An 18,013-nucleotide genomic window follows, 5' to 3' on the forward strand; every position below is an offset into this window, starting at 1 on the left:
TTTTCCTGTCCCTGTAAGATGATGGATATGGGTTCTGCTTCCAGATAAACACCACTGAGATTCATTTTAAAATACTTTTAAACGATTTTAATAATACTTTCAAAATAATTTTAAAAACGGGCAAAGGCTTCTCACACACTACTGGTCTTGCTAAAGCGTTGTGCAGTTTACCTCTTAGAAAGTACTTTGTAAATAACTATACCATCTCTAAGTGATATGAATAAAGATTGCTACGTGCACTTAGTAACTTTCCAACATGACTATAAAGAATTCTATGAAATTATTCAAGTTAGCAGCTTTACTTTCCTTAGGGTTGAAATGCAGGTGGAGACGGGGACCGAACATCAGACATCACAAAAGTGTTACTGATTTTAACAACAGGACTTCAATGAAAATACACATTCTTCCCTGCACAGCAACCTTTTATTTCTAAATGTGAGAATCACTTGAGCTAATCAAAATCATCTTGACAGGTGAAGACCCTGCAGAGATAGGAAGAAGCATATCTAGACAAGGCATGCTGCCCACTTGTCATGATGCGGTTATGACAAGTGCTTCAACTTCAGAATACCTGGACATCTTCAGCACTCTGACGTGAGTTCAAACAGTTCTCCTGTCTATTGGTTTTAGCAATTTACTCGTATCAAGGCAATACTGGAAACATGTTTTTTTCAAGTGGAAAATTATGATGTGTTCCCAATTTTGAATTGTGGAATATAGGTAAAAAAATCAAACAGTTAAAAGAATCTACATCATTTAAAAACCAGCAAGTGATCACAAGGAAAGACTGATAACCTGAAAAAGCCTTTTTGCTTCCACTGAACCAAAATGTTTCCCAGCACCGCCTTATGTGCATCTGCAGGTTTACCACGATCTATCATGAACCCAGAACATGACAAACTGATTACCTCATAATTTCATCTAAGCTTGTAAACTTTTTCAGATTTATTGTCTTATACTGGTGCCACAAGAAAAGATAGAAAAAGCGCCTGCTAACAGAGGCATCAAACCAGTTCTCCCCTCCTAGCCCGTCCTCTGCTCTGTTTGTCAAGTTTTGCAGTAAATCAAACAGATCAAACTTTAAGAAGCAACTATACAAACTCCACCTTAAAGTAAAACATTATTTAGATCTCAGTCTTGACTGATGAAATGCGGTGCTAGAGCCTCAGTTTGCAATGGTTCATTCTGAGAATTTGAACTGAAAAAATACTTGAGACGATTAATATTGCTGCCAGAGATCCACACAACCTCAAGCACTGAACTGACACAAATCAAAACCCAAACACCTGGAACTTAAGCAATCTGAAATGCTGATAGTGACATACTCCTTCTGGCAGGTGCAACTGAAGCGTGTTCTTCCTTTATGGTTGCTCAGATATTGTAAGAAAATGAAGAGATGACTACTTAACAGCTGTTGGGATACATTCTCCCCACTTTGTGAGCTGTCAGAAAAATACCTGCCAATACCTTGATAGTTAACGTAATGGTCTTTGTAATTCCCATTTTTCATCCTTCAGAAGAATTCCTAAAACACAACTGAGCAACATTAGAACACTATGACTCAAAATGTTAAGTTATTGCTGACCCCTGTGACTTGTACAGGATGCGAAGAATTTATCTATTCTTCAAGTGACAACAGGTTTACAGATCATATTATATTTGTGGATTTTTGTGGATTAATAGTTCCTGCCAGTGCGTCTAGTGTGAAAGTTCTTATTTCCATTACATGGGGTATGTTTTTACTTTTGTTCTGTCAATTAAATACTTGAAATGTGGGTTTTCTGCAGTACAGCTTTGTACATTCTCAAACGACCAATACAGAACATGATACTAACAGAACTAATTCTTGCAAATACCTTTTCTTTTGTCGAGGAGCTTGGGGTCTTTACAAAGAAAGCAGAAGCAATGACAGAGCAGCTTAGTAAGATTCATCATATAGGAGCACTGAAATCACCGCAATTCGTAAGATAATGAGCATTTTTCTTCCCCAATTAATTTTCTCCAATCTCAAAACAGGACCTACAATTCTGCACAGTTCACCTGGAATCACAACTCCTGTTCAGGTACCACTGACAAAGGCAAAAACATACCACAACTTCCAAAAGCACTGCTGCAAGAACTTTGAAGAGCTTTCAAACCTCTCCACATAGTTTTGATTAAGCTCACTTTTGATCAGACTGCTGCTTCCACATTCCTTAGAGTAAAAAGGAAATGAGGGGGAAGGAGCAAACTCTGCCGAAGCTCTGTAAGAATGAAGCCAAGTTAATTGTGCTTTTACACATGACTTCTTGGGTCCCAAAGTAGAAAGAATACAGATTACAGACAGGTTTTGCTCTAATTAAAGCCATTTAACACGAGCACAGTGAGAAGCTGGGAGAAATCTTCAACATATCAGCATGTAGAAAGATATATTCTAATTTCTGCATATGTAACCCAGGGATGCTAAAAGGAATTGTAATTCAAATGTATTCTGTAAATCCTTTTCCTTTGCAAAGACGTGCACACAGCTCACCCCTGATCACTTGCATTTACTGGGATTGTCCTATTGTATGAAAGTATGTTTTAAGAGAGTTTGTGAGAGGGGAGAGAGTAGAGACTGGATTTGTGTTTCACATTCCCCTAAATCCACCTCCAGATTCAAAATTACTCATTTAACTGCAAAAAGATGCTACTTATCCCTTCAGGACAGTTGTTTTGGGTGCCATCCACAGTAGCTGAAGGTACCTACTTAAAAAGGAAAAAACATTTTTTATCTAAAAAATGTCTCTCCCCTTTTCTTTTTTCTTAAAATGTAAACTCTAAACTAGGAAAAAGCTGGTTGGTTTGGTTGGAGTGGGGGATTTTGGGTTTGTTGGGTTTTGTTTGTTTTAAAGAAGCCAGTTCAGTATTTTAGTCTGGGAATCCCTGTCTAGCCAAGAGAGAGCATGCAAAACAAGCAAGGGATGCTGCTCTAATTCTTTGGGAATTTTCCATCTGGAAAAGAGATGCAGTCTACACATTGGCTTAACTAATAAGAAATGCATTTCTTACTAATAAGTCAACAGAGATAAACGTCTACAAATCTTTCCTCTTTCTTGTCTCCATTCAACAAAATAGTCCAATTTGACACTAACAGGCAGTCCTCACCATTCTACCTCCTGTGCCCCCCGTGAGGCCCATAAACTCTCTTCTTTCCAAACAGGTAATGAAATACACTGACACAGCTGACAGCGCTGGCGTGAGCAGATGTGCATGAACAGAACCACCCAGCCAGGCAGCGGAGTAACACGTCCCTTTAGAGTTACTGTCATCAGATAACACAAACAGGCCCACATCCATTTTCAGCCTAAGACTGAACTTTTTTGCTAAGCTTTTCTTTTGAATCAGAACATGAAACAAGACGACTATTTTTAACCCCTTTGCAATGAACATGTACACATTTTAGAAGTGCTTTTATGAATAGCAAGTATCTATTGCTTTAATATCATCTGTTCTGGCTGCCCATGGGTTAACAGCAAGCACATAGTCCCCCTTATCCCCTTTACTGTTTTCAGCTGTGCTACTCTGCAGTCCTTGGTCTTCCACAGAAGTTACTTTGCATTTGTGCTTGCCATTAGTTACAAAATCACGCCGGCATCTAGAGAAAAACCCTGGATTTGCAGGCAGCCCTGAACCTTTGGGTGAATCCAGTGTATGAAGTCCAGCTGCATTTTGCTGTTGAGACACCTCCAGAGCTGACAAGCCACAGAGCTATTAAGACAGACAGGATTCCTGTGGTAGGGGATTCCTTAGGGGATTACAGAAGAACAGAGTATTCCATGAATGTACACTTATTCAGAAACATAAGCCCTCCCTGGAGCTCACCTGAAATTTCCCAAGAGCACTCAGGATGTAACTGGTGGATTTTCTGACTAGCTGAGGCAGCTTGAAAGAACAACTGTAAAAGATTAATTACTCCTCGTGTCAGAATACTACCTTCAAAATCCAGTGTCAGCATAAGCTATTGGTTTTTGGGTCCCTGTAGTGGATGTCATGGCCAAAATGGTGGCAACTCACTGTACAGCAAGGGGATAAATAAAAGGAGAACACATGTCAAAGGTTGGACCAGATGATCCTTGAGGTCCCTTCCAACCTGGTATTCTGTGGTTCTGTGATTGATAAAACACTGCCACAAAGCTGAAAGAACAACAGATGAAATACTTAGGTTACTCAAAATCAGTCTACACTTGGGTCTTTGCAGAGTATTCGCAATGTTTACCTTTACAAATTTCTCCATTAATTTCCCAGAGTTACCTGAAAAAGTCAGAGAATGAAAGACACTCTTCTGGAGGGCAATCTGGACAAACTGAATTAGGCTTCCAACTCAGAACTGCTCTCCAAAGGGACCTGCCTTCTCCGCTGACTGCACAGGCAACCCTGAAGCGTATGCTGAGCACTCCAAACTTCACCCAGCTCTTTGCTTAATGCCATAACCCAGCAGACACCGGTGTTCACATGTACAAAAATTAACTGGTACCCTCCTGTGCACCAACCGTACAAAAGCTGTCCCTTCCACCAAGAAGCAGACATCCTGACACATGCTAGCATTGACTGCTCATATCAAGGCAATACATTAAAAATTTAAGGTCCCTTCAACTCAACTCATTCTATGATGTTGTGAACATGCCTTGGGGATACTCCACCACAAGACCTCCCTTTATCTTTTTTTACAGCTAAAATGTAACAGTTCTCATTATGAACAGGTTTCTGGGCCCCTTGCTCACTCAGTGTTAAAAGATGCAGTTCTTCCAATGATGACTCTGACATCTGGCAAGTGTCCCTGAAACACAGATGGGAGCAGTGATGTACTCCCTACCTGGCTGGAGCAGAGTTACTCAACAGTTACCCACATGACATCTCTGGCAGGTCCCACCAAGCCCAGCCCTGGAGAAGTCAGGACCGAGCCAGTGCTAGGCTGCCTGCGTGAGGTCTACATATATGGCAAACTGCTCAGAGGGGATGGCTGGAACTTAACTCTGGGGCGAGGGTGAACAGCACGACTGGGGCACTAAGCAATTAGTATTTTTAGTGCAGCAATGAAGAGGGATTTTATTTCCGCCCCCTCCCCAGCAATGTCAAGAATCTTCTGAAATGCAACTGCTCAAGGAAAATACAAACATTTAAACTCAACCAGCAACAAATATTTCTGTCCACTGCTGTGGCACCCATGGTAACACTGGGGGTGGGAAAACAGATCACTGAGAACTCAACTATTACTAATAAGCTGATTCACTCAGGCAAAGCACATGCTTCATGCTCAGTATCTGGGAGGCTTGCAGGAATTAGTGCTTTTCAATTGCATCTGTTTGTTTGGGGGTCTTGAGAGAGTGACTATGAACCTGATCATCCACATGAAGCATTCTTCCAATTTCGACCTCTGGGCCCCTTTAGGACACTTCAATTCCAACAGCTGGCAGCTGTCGTAAATCACAAGCCCCAGATTTTGGATAAGATATGTTGTTATAAAAATCTAGTTTATAATCTGGATACCAGGCCATCACATAGCAAACCAATAAACAATGTAATAACACAGATAATAGATGCGTCAGTGTTTTCCCAACTCCAACATTTACTTAGCTACCAGCAGACTCATACGTTAATGGCAGTCCCATAAGAGAAGAAACACGCTGTTCAAAGAAGTGCAGTCCAACTCTGATGTGCTGCCAGGGACTGAACAAGGGACTTTCACAGAAGCTTTTCAGTGTAAGCTTTGATAAACACAATCTCAGAAATGTGTTCACATCAGTAAGATAGCTGGAGAGAAGTCTGTTCACTTGTCTTCCCATCTTCATTAAAAAACCCCAAAATTTTCACTTAGTATTTTTCTCCTCCATTTTCATTTAGTTTTCTTTTTAAGTATTAGCATTTTCTTCACAGATTTTATACCGTATCTCATCCTCAAAATTTATTTATATGATGGATTTGAAGTTTCACAGAAAGGTATCTTTTAAAAATAGCTAGCATTTGGCTTAACTGGCCAACCCAGATAAAAAAAACCCAATTATTTTTAAACAGTTTTTATCCCCAGAATAAGGTTTATCTCTCAAGTAGTATCTAATAGCAACAGCAGAGGATGTACATTCTGTTCAATTCTTCTAAACCTCTCCTCAAATCTAGTGGTAAAATGGAGACTGCTAGAGCTGTCCCCCACACATCACTCCCCAATCCAGCCCAACTGTGGAAAGCATGGAGGGGAATAAACATTACCTCTTTATCCTTCCCAAACTTCTCCCTTTGCTAAGGCACCAAGGATGAACTCTTCAAATTAGTTTGACAATTTGGAATTTTGACAGCATTTGACAAAAATAAATCCTGTTCAGTAGTTACTTGTCACTGCTAAACACACACTATGAGAAGCCAGGAAGCTTCCGTGTTCCTTTTCCCTGGGCTGAGGCACATGCTACAGTAACTTTACAAGACAATGGTAACTCGGCCATTCTCTCAGTGACTTCAAGGAGCCAAACACAAAGGCAGTGTTATACTGGTGACACTCTTACCTCTTCTTCTTGGTGATAATAAGGACATCATTAAAGAGGAAGAAGTACACCTGCTGCTTAGAAGTTCTTTTAGAAAAAAGTCCAGTGTCTTCCACATATGCTGTTAATTCGCCTCTTTTCACTAACCAGCGTGAAGAGGAAACCAGTGGAAATGGCTACAAAGCAAGAAAACAACATTTTAATCCTTCAAAAGTAGAGGTTTAAAAACAATCAGCTAACAGAGTCTTATGTATTTGGGGAAAAAATGCTTGAATGAACTCAAATAACAGGTTATCAAGACTTAAGGTATCTTTGTCCTTCCTACAATACACAAGTAGTAGCATGCAAATACTTGAAAATCATTCATGCACATGGTATAATTGCCCATCTAAGGGAAGAATGAACAGACTTGATTGCTTCCACTGGGATGGAACAGACCATGTGAGATCTCTTAAGGAGATGATTAAAAATAAAGAGACTGTTCTCTAGGAATATGTAAGTTTTTGTGGAGTACGCAATCGTCCTTCAAGCACATATGACCTTTGGATTTTCCCCTAGGTACCTCACAGCTTTTCTGCCTACACAGTTGGGAAGAAGAGCTCCAGCTTCTCAGTGAAACCCAAGGGCTATTGCGCACCATGCTTCATCACTTCCCTGAGGCCAGCTGGTACTACACCGTGTCTCATTCTGTGTGTTCTGTGCCACACACAGAATAAAAAAATGTAAAATCCTTTAACAGAGAAATACACTGTACAACCCTCAGTGAAGTATTCTGTAAGCATGTTAGACACAAACAGATTAGGAAGAGAGCACACAAGATTAGATTAGTCCCAGTACAGCACTGAACATTATTATTGAGAAGTTCAGGGTATGCAGGCTTTTATGGCATTAAAAAGTAAGGCGAGGAATGCAGAAGGCTTAGCAATCATGTGTGGAAGCATCCATTTTCTACTCTGTAAGTAAACTGAAGTTTCAACACAGCTCTGAAAAAAATGTGTAAAGCAGTATGTGATACATAGGGTTTGAAGCAGCTGTCCATTTTAATGCCAAACCAATAAGTTTGCTCACAACATCATGAATTCACCTGTTTTTCGAAAGACACGTCTAAAAGTCTTCAGAGGACGTCTCTTCATCTGTCCACTTCTGAAAGGCCACATTAGCAAACAACTGTCCTTCCTCAGGATGACCTTCAGCTTTTTCCCCGTTTTCCATTTGGCCAGAAAACAGTGAATGCTACACTCAACCACAGTTGCTCTGTGATTTGCTACAGTGCAAGTCAGACAGCTCCAGGCAGCCACTATAGTGGGGTCTGGGCTCTTTAGAGCACCCCCTCAGACCAGGCACGACAACTCACTGTGCGTGTCAGTGGCTCTCAGTCAGTTCACCCCTCAATTTATAAGGTGTAGGTAGAATCATTCTTCCAAGGTAATTACCACACCAAACCTCCCACATTATTTCCCTTAATAGCAGGAAGGGAGGTTTTCCACGTATTTGCTGTCCTCACTAGGAGCTCCTGAAACATCATATGGTTACTGGTGCACTGTCCTAGCTTTATCTAAGATGGTCCCCTCCTCCCCTTGCCCCTCTTCTCCCCCCACCCCCCCATTTAAAGCACCTTTCATGGGTTTGTACAAAGTATTTCTTCATTCAGTTTGTCATCTGTCATCTTCATTCTGCATGGGTTGGCTTTTTGTATCTTTTAATCACTTTAGCTGCCTTTTACTGAGCTAACTCCAGCTTGCCAGCACTTGCCCCATAGTACTATGCCAAAACCAAAAGACAGTGCTCTGACTGCGATCTCACTGCTGGAAGTGAAGAATAGTAACTCCCTCATTTTCCAGGCAGCCACCCCTTGGTTTTGAGTGTCGAGATACAATTTTACAGGGGCTTTTCCAAAGATGTTTTTCCTGCCCCCATGCAGCACCGCAGCACTCCCACCTCCTGCCTTCCCTTAGCAGGCAGCACCCTAACATCATGTGAAAGCTGTTCAAATACCTGTTGCCCATCGAAGAAGCATTCCACATTTTACCTTGCCCTAGACTGATTCCTGACCCAGCACACCCAGAACAGGCAGTAACCAACATGCTGCCCTTGCCTGGTACCCAAACACAGATGTCCCTGGCACAAAGGTGACCTCTGCTGTGCTGTAGACCTATGTGAGGTCTACAAAGCCCAAATACTTCCCAAGCGGCTACTGATAGATACCAACATACTTCTTTTGCCTGCTGCAATTCCTGGTGGGTTTGCATTCATGCTACCAAGACATGATCAGTGTATGGAATCTTGACAAAATTCCCTTCAGATATTTCTTCCCAATTAATGTAAGCTCACATATTCTGTTTTGATTGATGTAATTTTTGCAGGTTTTAAGGTTTGTATTACCTATTAGTTTATTAAATGCATTTTCTACTGTATTCTCTCATTTGGAAATGCTGAATTTTGTTTCAAATCACTATTTGTAATTAGATTTTTGCCCAAGTCTGTTAGTGAATCAATCAGTTCGGTTCGGTGTAACTTAAAGTTCATTAACTGTCACTCATCCTGGATCAGCCACTTAACTTGGGCTTTCTGCCAATCCAGCTTCATCGCTTTCTCCTAGGACTGTATCAGGCCATTTTTACCATGGTTGGTCAGATTATTAAAGGGTTATTGTTAAACCTCAGAGGTGACGACAGGCCAGTCTAGCTCAGTGCTCAGACACAACACCTCAGAGGAACTCTTGAGCCCCATCACTGAAATCAAACACAGCTTTGTATCAACACTTGGCTTTAAAGCATTTGGCATATTTTCAGTCAAACCTCTGCTGGTTTGGTCCCTTCGAGTAACATGAAAATGAAGTTTTTGAACAAATGGCCTTTACATTTCTCGAAATGCAGTAATGGCTCCACGCAGTGATAGAGGAGTGGAGAACATCAGCCCGTGCCCCAACCATCACACTGTTGCGCTTGTAGTGACTTCACAAAATGGAAAGACTCTGGGCTGGATGGTCCCTGAACACTGAAGTAACATACATTTGTTTCATGAACAATAAAACAACACATTTGCAGGGAAAAAAAAACCAAACAAACCAACCCCACAATTTTTCTGGTGCTAAAGATGAAAGATTTAAGAATAAAAGCTTTGGAACATGAATTAAAAATTCAATTCTACAGATGAGCCATGTACAGAAGTGACATCTGAGCAGCTCCTCTTGTACTCCTGTGAAACACACTACAGTTACATCTAACAAAATAATAAACAAAAATCCCCAAACCCTCTATGAGGTTGAGCAAGAACAGATATAGCTGACCTAATTTATAATGGTTATAAAACAGAATTATAGCACCATGACGATCCTTTTACGAAGTCCTTTAAAGATTCCTATTTGAGGACAAACTAAATTCCTCTAATCTGTACTCTTAAGAGAGTTCATCACATTTTCCTAATTGACTCTATTCGAGAAGCAGCTTGTTTTTACTTTAATATTCATTTTTCCTTAATTGCCAAAAGAGTACATCGTGTCAGCTCTCTCCTTTCTATATAAAACAAGCTGTCAGAACTTAAAAATGTGCTGAAATGCAGCCAAAGCAGTCTTTTATATGCCAGCTGGCAAGCTCTCAAACCACAGATAAGGTCTGAACCACTAAGTGCACATTTAGGATGCACTAATTAAAAACTTGCATTAAAAAATACAGAACACCACCACACATGAAGCTGCTTCACGGCCATGAAGCTGGTGAGCGCTGCAAGTGACCACGCACAGGGATGAGTCCCACAGAGCCTCTTGCTCCTGTGAGGTTGGGATGCCTATTAGGCCCTGCTGGGCACTTCTGCAGATTCAAAACCCATGAATGAAACCGCTGAGCAGGTCACCTAAGGGTGTCAGAGTCCCCAAACTTCTGTGTCAGAACTATGCTCTTTGTTCCTACCAAAAGAATGATTGTAGAGGACTTTAAAAATAAAAGCCTAATATTGTATTTTCAATACTAGAAAAAATTTGGAATCTCTCAGCCTCCTAAGATTCTTTACAGTTATCTGAGGGTTATGCAAGTATGCCTGTAAAGCAAGACAAAACTCTGGCATTATCACTGTAAACTGTATTAATACAGGTGTAGTTCAGCTTAAGCAATTTCACCCCATGGAAGCTGCTTGCTATTCCAGGTGGGCATCGCACTGTTTTGGTCCTGCTGTCACAGGCAAAGGTGGGTGACTCCTGCCCACAAGTGTGACCTCCAAGTGGGCTGCTGGGCTCTCCCCACAGCAGCCCCCGAGAGCTGTGCTGTGCAGCACCCCAACGCTACCCTTCCCTCAGGCAGCTCCCACAAAAAGGATGGGGCCTCAGACAGGCAGTTTTCACAGCAGACTATCAGAATCATGTAGAAATAGACCGGAATTCCAAGAAACACGTCCTAAGGTCACTGGAAACAGGCCTGTGTTTTTATTTCATGCTGCTGTGAATCCAGATAGTCAAATACAATTAGGATTCCTCTTGGCCTGAAAGTAATTGCTCAGGTGTACTTTCCTATCATGTACAAGTACATCTCCACACCAACCAGCAGCAGTTGGCCTCTCTCATAACGGCAACATCTTTATAGCAACTTGTCTTCACAGCATAGAATACTTAATTCAATATATATATAAAAATGTTTTGCTATAACATAATCTTTCTACTTGAAATGGAAATACCAGACAAAAGGTTTAATTCTTATCCTGCCATAACACATCATTTCTTTGCAAGAATTACTGTGTCATACAAAGAGGCTATTGAAGTTCCACTATTGCTGTATCAATTACAAACGCTGCTGCACCCTTTAAAGGCAGACATAATTTGTTCCTCACCTACAGTCAGAAATCTAAGCAAAACCCTAAAAATACCTATGGCTACATATATCTACAGCTCACAGAAAAGTCAGTCCACATGTATAGAAACTTACTAGAACATCTCCACGCACTGCCACAGCACATGCCAAAATGAGAAGACAAAATGCTTCGCAATGCAATGGCTCCCTCAAAACATTTCTTTAATTCCTCCAAGAAGTACCCACTCTCAAGAGACTTCAGCAACTACTCAATTAAGCAGACACACTGTTCAATGACCTCCATTTCCAGTGGGGAGCTGCAACGATTCCTCCACACATCAGAAATGATGCTGTACAGTCTTCTGTATTTGTTTTATGTGAGGAGAAGAGAGAGAGAGACAAAAAAGCAATTCAAACTCCAACAGGACTTACTTACTCTCTGAGTTTCCAGAACTTCTCCTGCCTCAGAATCTAAACTTGCTTCCTTGACTGAAAGGTCAGGTCAGTATTACAGCCTGCACTAGTTACTTTTTATGCTGGCAATGATCCTATTGACATTTAATATGTGGTCAAAGCTATTCATGTGCCACATGATTTATGGTGACAAATATCATCATCATACCTTGATTTTAAATTCCAGCTGGGAGTTAATTGTGTACATCATTTCTGTCCTTTCCATTTTCCGAGCACCTTCGTTGCACAAACGTACCAACTAAAAAGGAGACATTAATTTAACAGGCTTCATGTACTTGAGATTTGTAATACGAACTTTCGTAGCTTTATAAAGTACATTTCTGGGGGAGCATAAAATTGACACAGGAACAAGATTTTCATGCACGGTCACAGCCCCATTTCCAAGACCACACTGAAAGCAGCCCTGAGTGACCAGGTCTGACAGCAATTCTGCCTTGAGGCTGGACTGCATGACCAGAGATCCCCCTCAACCTGCATTATCCAGTACTACTACAGTAATTATTTATTCTTCAGGGGCATCCATATGGTACAAAGGTTCAGCCCAAAGTTCTGATGGAGAATCGCCACAGCTCTGCCTGCATTAATGATCAGCTCCAAAACAAGCAACCTTCAGACTGGTGCAGCAGCATGACATGCTGCCATGTCCACCACACACAGATGGCAGCCCCAACACAGGCGTCAAGCTACCAGCTTGCTAAGCTAAAGCAAACGGTATCCCAGAAAAAGTTCAGTTGCAGCTGACCTTCAGAGAGCAGTTTCCCTGAAGCCTGCACATGGGGGTGGGAAGCAGGTAAAAACAAGGGGCAGAGATGGAAGGGCATGAAAACACATTCCTCATGACCCCACAGCATCACATGCGGGCCTCTCAACCACCAATAGGCCTCTTCCTCCTCTATAACCCAGCGCTTCACACGCCACACGCTGTTCCTTCAGGAAAACCCAGCTGAGGTGCAGCAGCACAATGTTGCCAGGTTTAGACTCTCTTCTTAAGTAATAACCAAACAGTAATTTAGGCCTAAAACTGATCCCTAATGGCCTTTCTTTGAAGAATTTAGAGGCTTTATGCTTTAGTGCTCTTGCCCTTTACATTACCTATGCATGGAAATCATATTTTTTTCCCTTAAAGTAGACAAGGGTGTCTAGGGCCAAGGTAATGTCTAGCCCCGATGTGCCAAGAAAGATTTTTTTTTACTAAAGCATGCCCAGCACTTCACATTCACAACAGCCTCTGATGAACTGCGGTTTCTGAAATTCTGAGAACTTGGTGGCAAAAAATAACCAGTCCTTAGATCCATGGGATTTCTTTTCACACCACCATGTTCTGTTTTAAGGAGCTGACAATTTCCAGAATATATTAAAACAGATGGATTGGAATTTCCCACCAATTAAAAAAGGTAATCTGATTTCTCAGGTCCTAGTGGAAGGAAGTGGAATTTATTCTACAAGTAAGTGCTGTTGAAATTTACGATGTGTGCATGGAAAATGGACTTGGGCTCCTACTCCCAACCACTGATTCTTGGCAAAAAAGTGACTCCAGGAGAAAGAACAACTTTGGACCAGTGACAGGAGCTGACCTGGTTAACTTACAATAAAAGCAGATAGAATTCTGAACCTTCCATGGAAACGTAAGCTTTCTTTTCTCTACTGTCAGGACAGTGCTTGGGCTTTTTTGATTATGTCCGGTCCTGCCATACAGCTTTCTGTCATCAGGACTGGCAGCAAACAGAACAAGTATGCATGACTACACAATGGAACAGGTGAACAAGATGAATAATAAATATGGTAATTAATTCTCAGGTGTCTAAAATAACCCAAAACCATCCACTTCTCACAGTGGGTTTCCAAAAATGACAAAAGCATGCAGCGTGATTTTGGAAGGAAAACAGTCAAAGCAGAAAAGCTTCTGCATCCAGATTAAACTTTGAGGAACATACCTTGCTCACTTCTTTCAGAGCCTGCTTGCAGTTCTCATATTTCGATGAATCCTTGGGAGTTTTCTGACAAATAGTCTGAAATAAAATGCCAGTGACTTCAGAGGACTAGGAAGCACAGGTTGTGACAAAGAACTGCACATACATATTAATTGAAATCAGAGGTGAAGTCACAGCTGGGGACTGAGATCAACGAGACAACATTGGATCACTTCCTCCAGAGCGCTTTGTCACACTAACAGAACACCTCCCCTGAAAGCTTTTGGAGCCACATGGTGTTACACATCTTGTGGCCCTTCTTCGCCACAGCAGCACTGTGGAAGAGGGAGGCTGCACCCTCCCAGGACAGGGGAAACTTCATCAACTTATCTCCAACTTCTGTCAACCCACAACAAATTGCACTGCAGCCGTACGGAACGAGGTTCTTCCTATTCCAGTGTTAGGCTTTTTCTGGAAGTTGAAATTCCCAGTTATTTACAACTGCACTTGTTGTAAGTTGCACAGTAAGAAAACTGTACCAGATTACTCTGTCTGACCTCTCTGTGGAAGATTAGTGTTTGCAAAGGATTAACAGAAGAAAAGGCTCTTAAGGCTACACTGGTACATAGAATCATAGAATCATAGAATAGTTAGGGTTGGAAAGGACCTTAAGATCATCTAGTTCCAACATGAACCAGGAAAAAATATATGCATCAGTATTACCTTATTAAAACAAAAAAGGCACATGGAAGGGAGCACAGCTGCAGCACCCAAACAGAGGAAATGCTGGAAAGCAATTAGAAGTGAATCTAATCTATGGTTTACATGACAGTTACATCTATTTGCAGAGCTCATTCTTATGAGTTAGAGGTGAGGATGAAGCCCTACCAGAAATAGGCAATCAATGACAAACCAGTTAGATTACTTTCTGATTGAGAATCAAAAACATTTTATGATATTTTACTTTAAATTAGTCTTTGGTTTTAGTATGTTCTCTCCTCTGAATGTAGTTGGAGCTGTAGTTCTGGTACTGAAGCCTTAAAAATCAAATTCACTTGGAAGTATCAACGTAAGGGTTACACAACAATATCCAAGAAAAACAAACAAATTAAACGGGAACAGTAGAAAATAAAATGCTTGGTTTGCTTATTTAGATGTTTTTAGCTGAAGAGGGGGAAGAGGCGAAGAAAAGGAAAAAAACAAGAAGGGGAAGGCACACCTAGGGACACACTACAGTAATACTGGGTTATGATGCCATTTTTTACCTAGAAACATACTGCAGAGAAGAGAGCACTCAATGTCCATGAATGAACTAAGTACTATCCAGATGATCAAATTAATCAATGCACAGTTTGCACATATACAGGAGAACAAAATTATTCATCTTCTTTGTGGATCTTTCCAATGCTAGAACCAGAGCCTGGATTTTAATCTGCACTACTGCTGGTGTCCAGCTCATAAATTTAGTTCTAGAATTTTATCTAAAATGCCATGAATCTTGGTGTGAACTCTGCTTCACAAGTACTCACTTGCACTTCCTAAGGCACCCAGTAACCTGCACAGGAACGGAATGCCCAGTGTAACATGCTGGTGGGAATCGGAGTCTGTTGATGCTGTTCCATCTACAAACAGCTCCCATGCCTTCAAGAACAGAGCTCATTCTTCACGGCTACATTGTGACCCTCTTAATGACCCTCTTCCTGAAAGTAAGTATTTACTGCAGAAGGGCCCTTACCTAATCTATACAATGGAAAGTCTTGTTTTCCAAACTGTAGGGTTTGATTTTAGTCTTAACACTATACACAGTTTCTATGATAGGTTCCTCCTTGTTTTCAAATTCATTTTGACCATTTACTGTACCTTTTTTCTATTAGAATGTCTAAAATTTAACTTTTGAAAGGGGAATCAGGAGCAGGAGGTACCAATCACAGTAAGCAAACAAATGCAACAATAATTCATAATCAGTAGACCAGTATCTACAGCCTTGCTACATATCTACAGTACTTGGCAGGAGTAAGAAGATGAAGAGACTGGAGTGACCTAGGAATTGAATATGCAAGAAGGCTAACATTAACAGAAGAACACACATCAAGGAAAACCAGAAAACTGTTCTCACATCCATCAGTAAGGGAAGACGAGTAACTCTCTGCATGGGAAGAATGAGGAAAGAGATCATTGGTAAATTCCGGCAGTCTTCATGGGACTCAATCCGTGATAACACCTCTTTGAACGCTGGATTTGTGGCTCTGGTGAAAAAAGGGAGGAGAGAATTAAATGGTAAGTTTTACTAAAGAATTGTGAAAGTTGCTAGATTTTAAATAAATCATGATTTTATTAATAGGAAAACGTGTGCTATGAAGGAGTCATATCAACTAGCCTTCAGCCTTATTTACTTAGATATGCAAGACCAGGATTGACATTTGGAAACTTCAACTGCCCTCACACATGAACAGACTCACACGTAAAGTACAAGGAGAGCGTGCCTTTGACACTGATTAAACCGCATGTTATCAGTGGCCAAGGAATGGAACACAGGACCACAACCAGGACTGGCCCTTGCACACAGACACAGCTCAATTACTTCAAAGGAACTTGCATGTTAAGAAAAGCTAGGCATGTAAGCACATGCTTAGTTGGAAGCCAGGTTTTGTACCAAATACCACAGCCTTCTACTCACTCCATCTAGAAAGGGGGTGGTTTTGCAACCATATTTTAAAATCAGTTCTTACAGCAATCTCTGCAGCGTTCGCTGCTGATAGACTTCATTGGTGCAGTATTTGACATAGGGATCAAACGTTGAAGAGGAATGCTTTTCCACTATATCACTGATATCGTCAATAAAGATGTTGTTCTGATGTCTTGCTTCAAGTTCTGTAAAGAACCTGTGGAAAAGGAAAATAAGATACTCATGTTAAAAAAAAAAAAAAAATAAAGGCAGAATTTCTCTTGCAGTGATTTGCACTTCACCTGACCCAACCCACAGTTCTATAAGCTAATGACAACTTGAATGGTTTGTGAAAAAGTGAGATCATTTCTCCTTTGGCAGACCTACTGGTTAAGGGAAACCTTAACATGACACAGGCCAAACGGTGGCGGTGTCACCTGGCAGAGCTCCGTGTAAGCAATGCTGGCAAAACTACTTCCCATTCTCTAGCTGCCAAAACCAGAACAGCGTTACTGAGCTGGTTGGACAAGAATTTCCAGAAACAGGGGTGAAAAAGAAATAAAACAATTCCAAGCACACATTAAAACATTTCCTCTTGTAATAAAGGAAGCACAATACCAGAAATATTCAATGAAATAAAGTTATGTGTGACTCCTAAACCAAGAATAAAAAAGTACTCGTTAGGCTGAACTGGACAAAGTGCTCGTGTACCATATACCTCAATCCACCTCTTAAACCAAACACAGACTGGAAACAGTGAAAATAGGAATATAAACCAAAAGCCTGATGGATGTTGTCTCCTAAATACTATTGTTCTAAGAACTTCCCTATTGTTCGTCCTCTGTTCTGCCTGCAAGTCCCTTTGGCCTCTGAAAGCTTTCCACTCCTCTTTGCATTTCTAATTTCACCAGAAACCAAAGGCCTTTATTTCTGCGATAGTCATTAGAAATATCTTATTGTCGGGGGTGCGAGAGCTCTCACAGATCACCTACTGGAGGTCATTTGTTTCCTACACTGACACTCCAACATCAGCGCAATCCTCAAAAACGTAAAAGCTGCTGAAACCTCTCACATCCTGGTGTTGCCTTTCCATAGGGTGATTCACTTGAATCCTGAACTGCCTAGAGCAAACCAGCTAATGAAAAACTTCTTACACAGCACAGAAAAATTAAGGTAATACTTAGTACACCTGATCTCACATCAAGCTAAGAGAGTCTGAAACATTTCATTTCAGCCCTTTATTATGCTTTCTTATTACTAACACTGGTTCTTCAAAACCCGTCACTTTGCAGCACTGCATTTTTCTAAGCATGCCACCAACATTCTCCATTGTCTGTTTTACAAACAAAAAGTAAGTGGAGAGCAGGATGAACAGGAGCTTGTTGTACAAGTGTTTAACAATAAGGGTTTGCTAAAATTAAGCCTTTTTTTCAGGGGTGCTTAGAGGAACCTGCCTGAATCGAGTGGTTGCCAGATTCTCACTTGGTCAGCTGCAGTCAGAAGAATCAAGGGGGGATTTTTTAGTTTCTTTGGTTTTGAATTTTTTGTTTGTTTGGTTTTGTTTTTTAAAGTTGACACATTAACTGCAGGCTGAACTGACTGATGTGTACAGTATTATCACCTGATGAAAAACAGGATGCTGCCTACAAACAGCTGCCTGCTGCAGCGCACTGCTTTCTCCTCACTCTTCTC

The 18,013-nt window shown here is 41.0% G+C and overlaps 1 protein-coding gene across 1 annotated transcript in view; it reads right to left on the reverse strand.

Moving 5' to 3' along the window:
* Positions 1 to 16,538, reverse strand: part of LOC104413741 (rho guanine nucleotide exchange factor 26-like) — a gene marked incomplete at its 5' end in the record, with an annotated part of 22,241 nt that extends 5,703 nt beyond the window's left edge. The window contains 5 exons of the mRNA XM_010024826.1: positions 6,516 to 6,670; positions 11,895 to 11,984; positions 13,681 to 13,755; positions 15,773 to 15,902; positions 16,386 to 16,538. Coding sequence (XP_010023128.1) covers positions 6,516 to 6,670; positions 11,895 to 11,984; positions 13,681 to 13,755; positions 15,773 to 15,902; positions 16,386 to 16,538 — 603 coding nt within the window. The remainder of the gene's footprint in view (positions 1 to 6,515; positions 6,671 to 11,894; positions 11,985 to 13,680; positions 13,756 to 15,772; positions 15,903 to 16,385) is intronic.
* Between the last annotated feature and the right edge of the window lie 1,475 nt (positions 16,539 to 18,013).

The sequence above is a fragment of the Nestor notabilis genome, unplaced genomic scaffold, assembly GCF_000696875.1.
Source record: "Nestor notabilis isolate BGI_N333 unplaced genomic scaffold, ASM69687v1 scaffold29240, whole genome shotgun sequence".
NCBI classification, from domain to species: Eukaryota; Metazoa; Chordata; class Aves; order Psittaciformes; family Psittacidae; genus Nestor; species Nestor notabilis.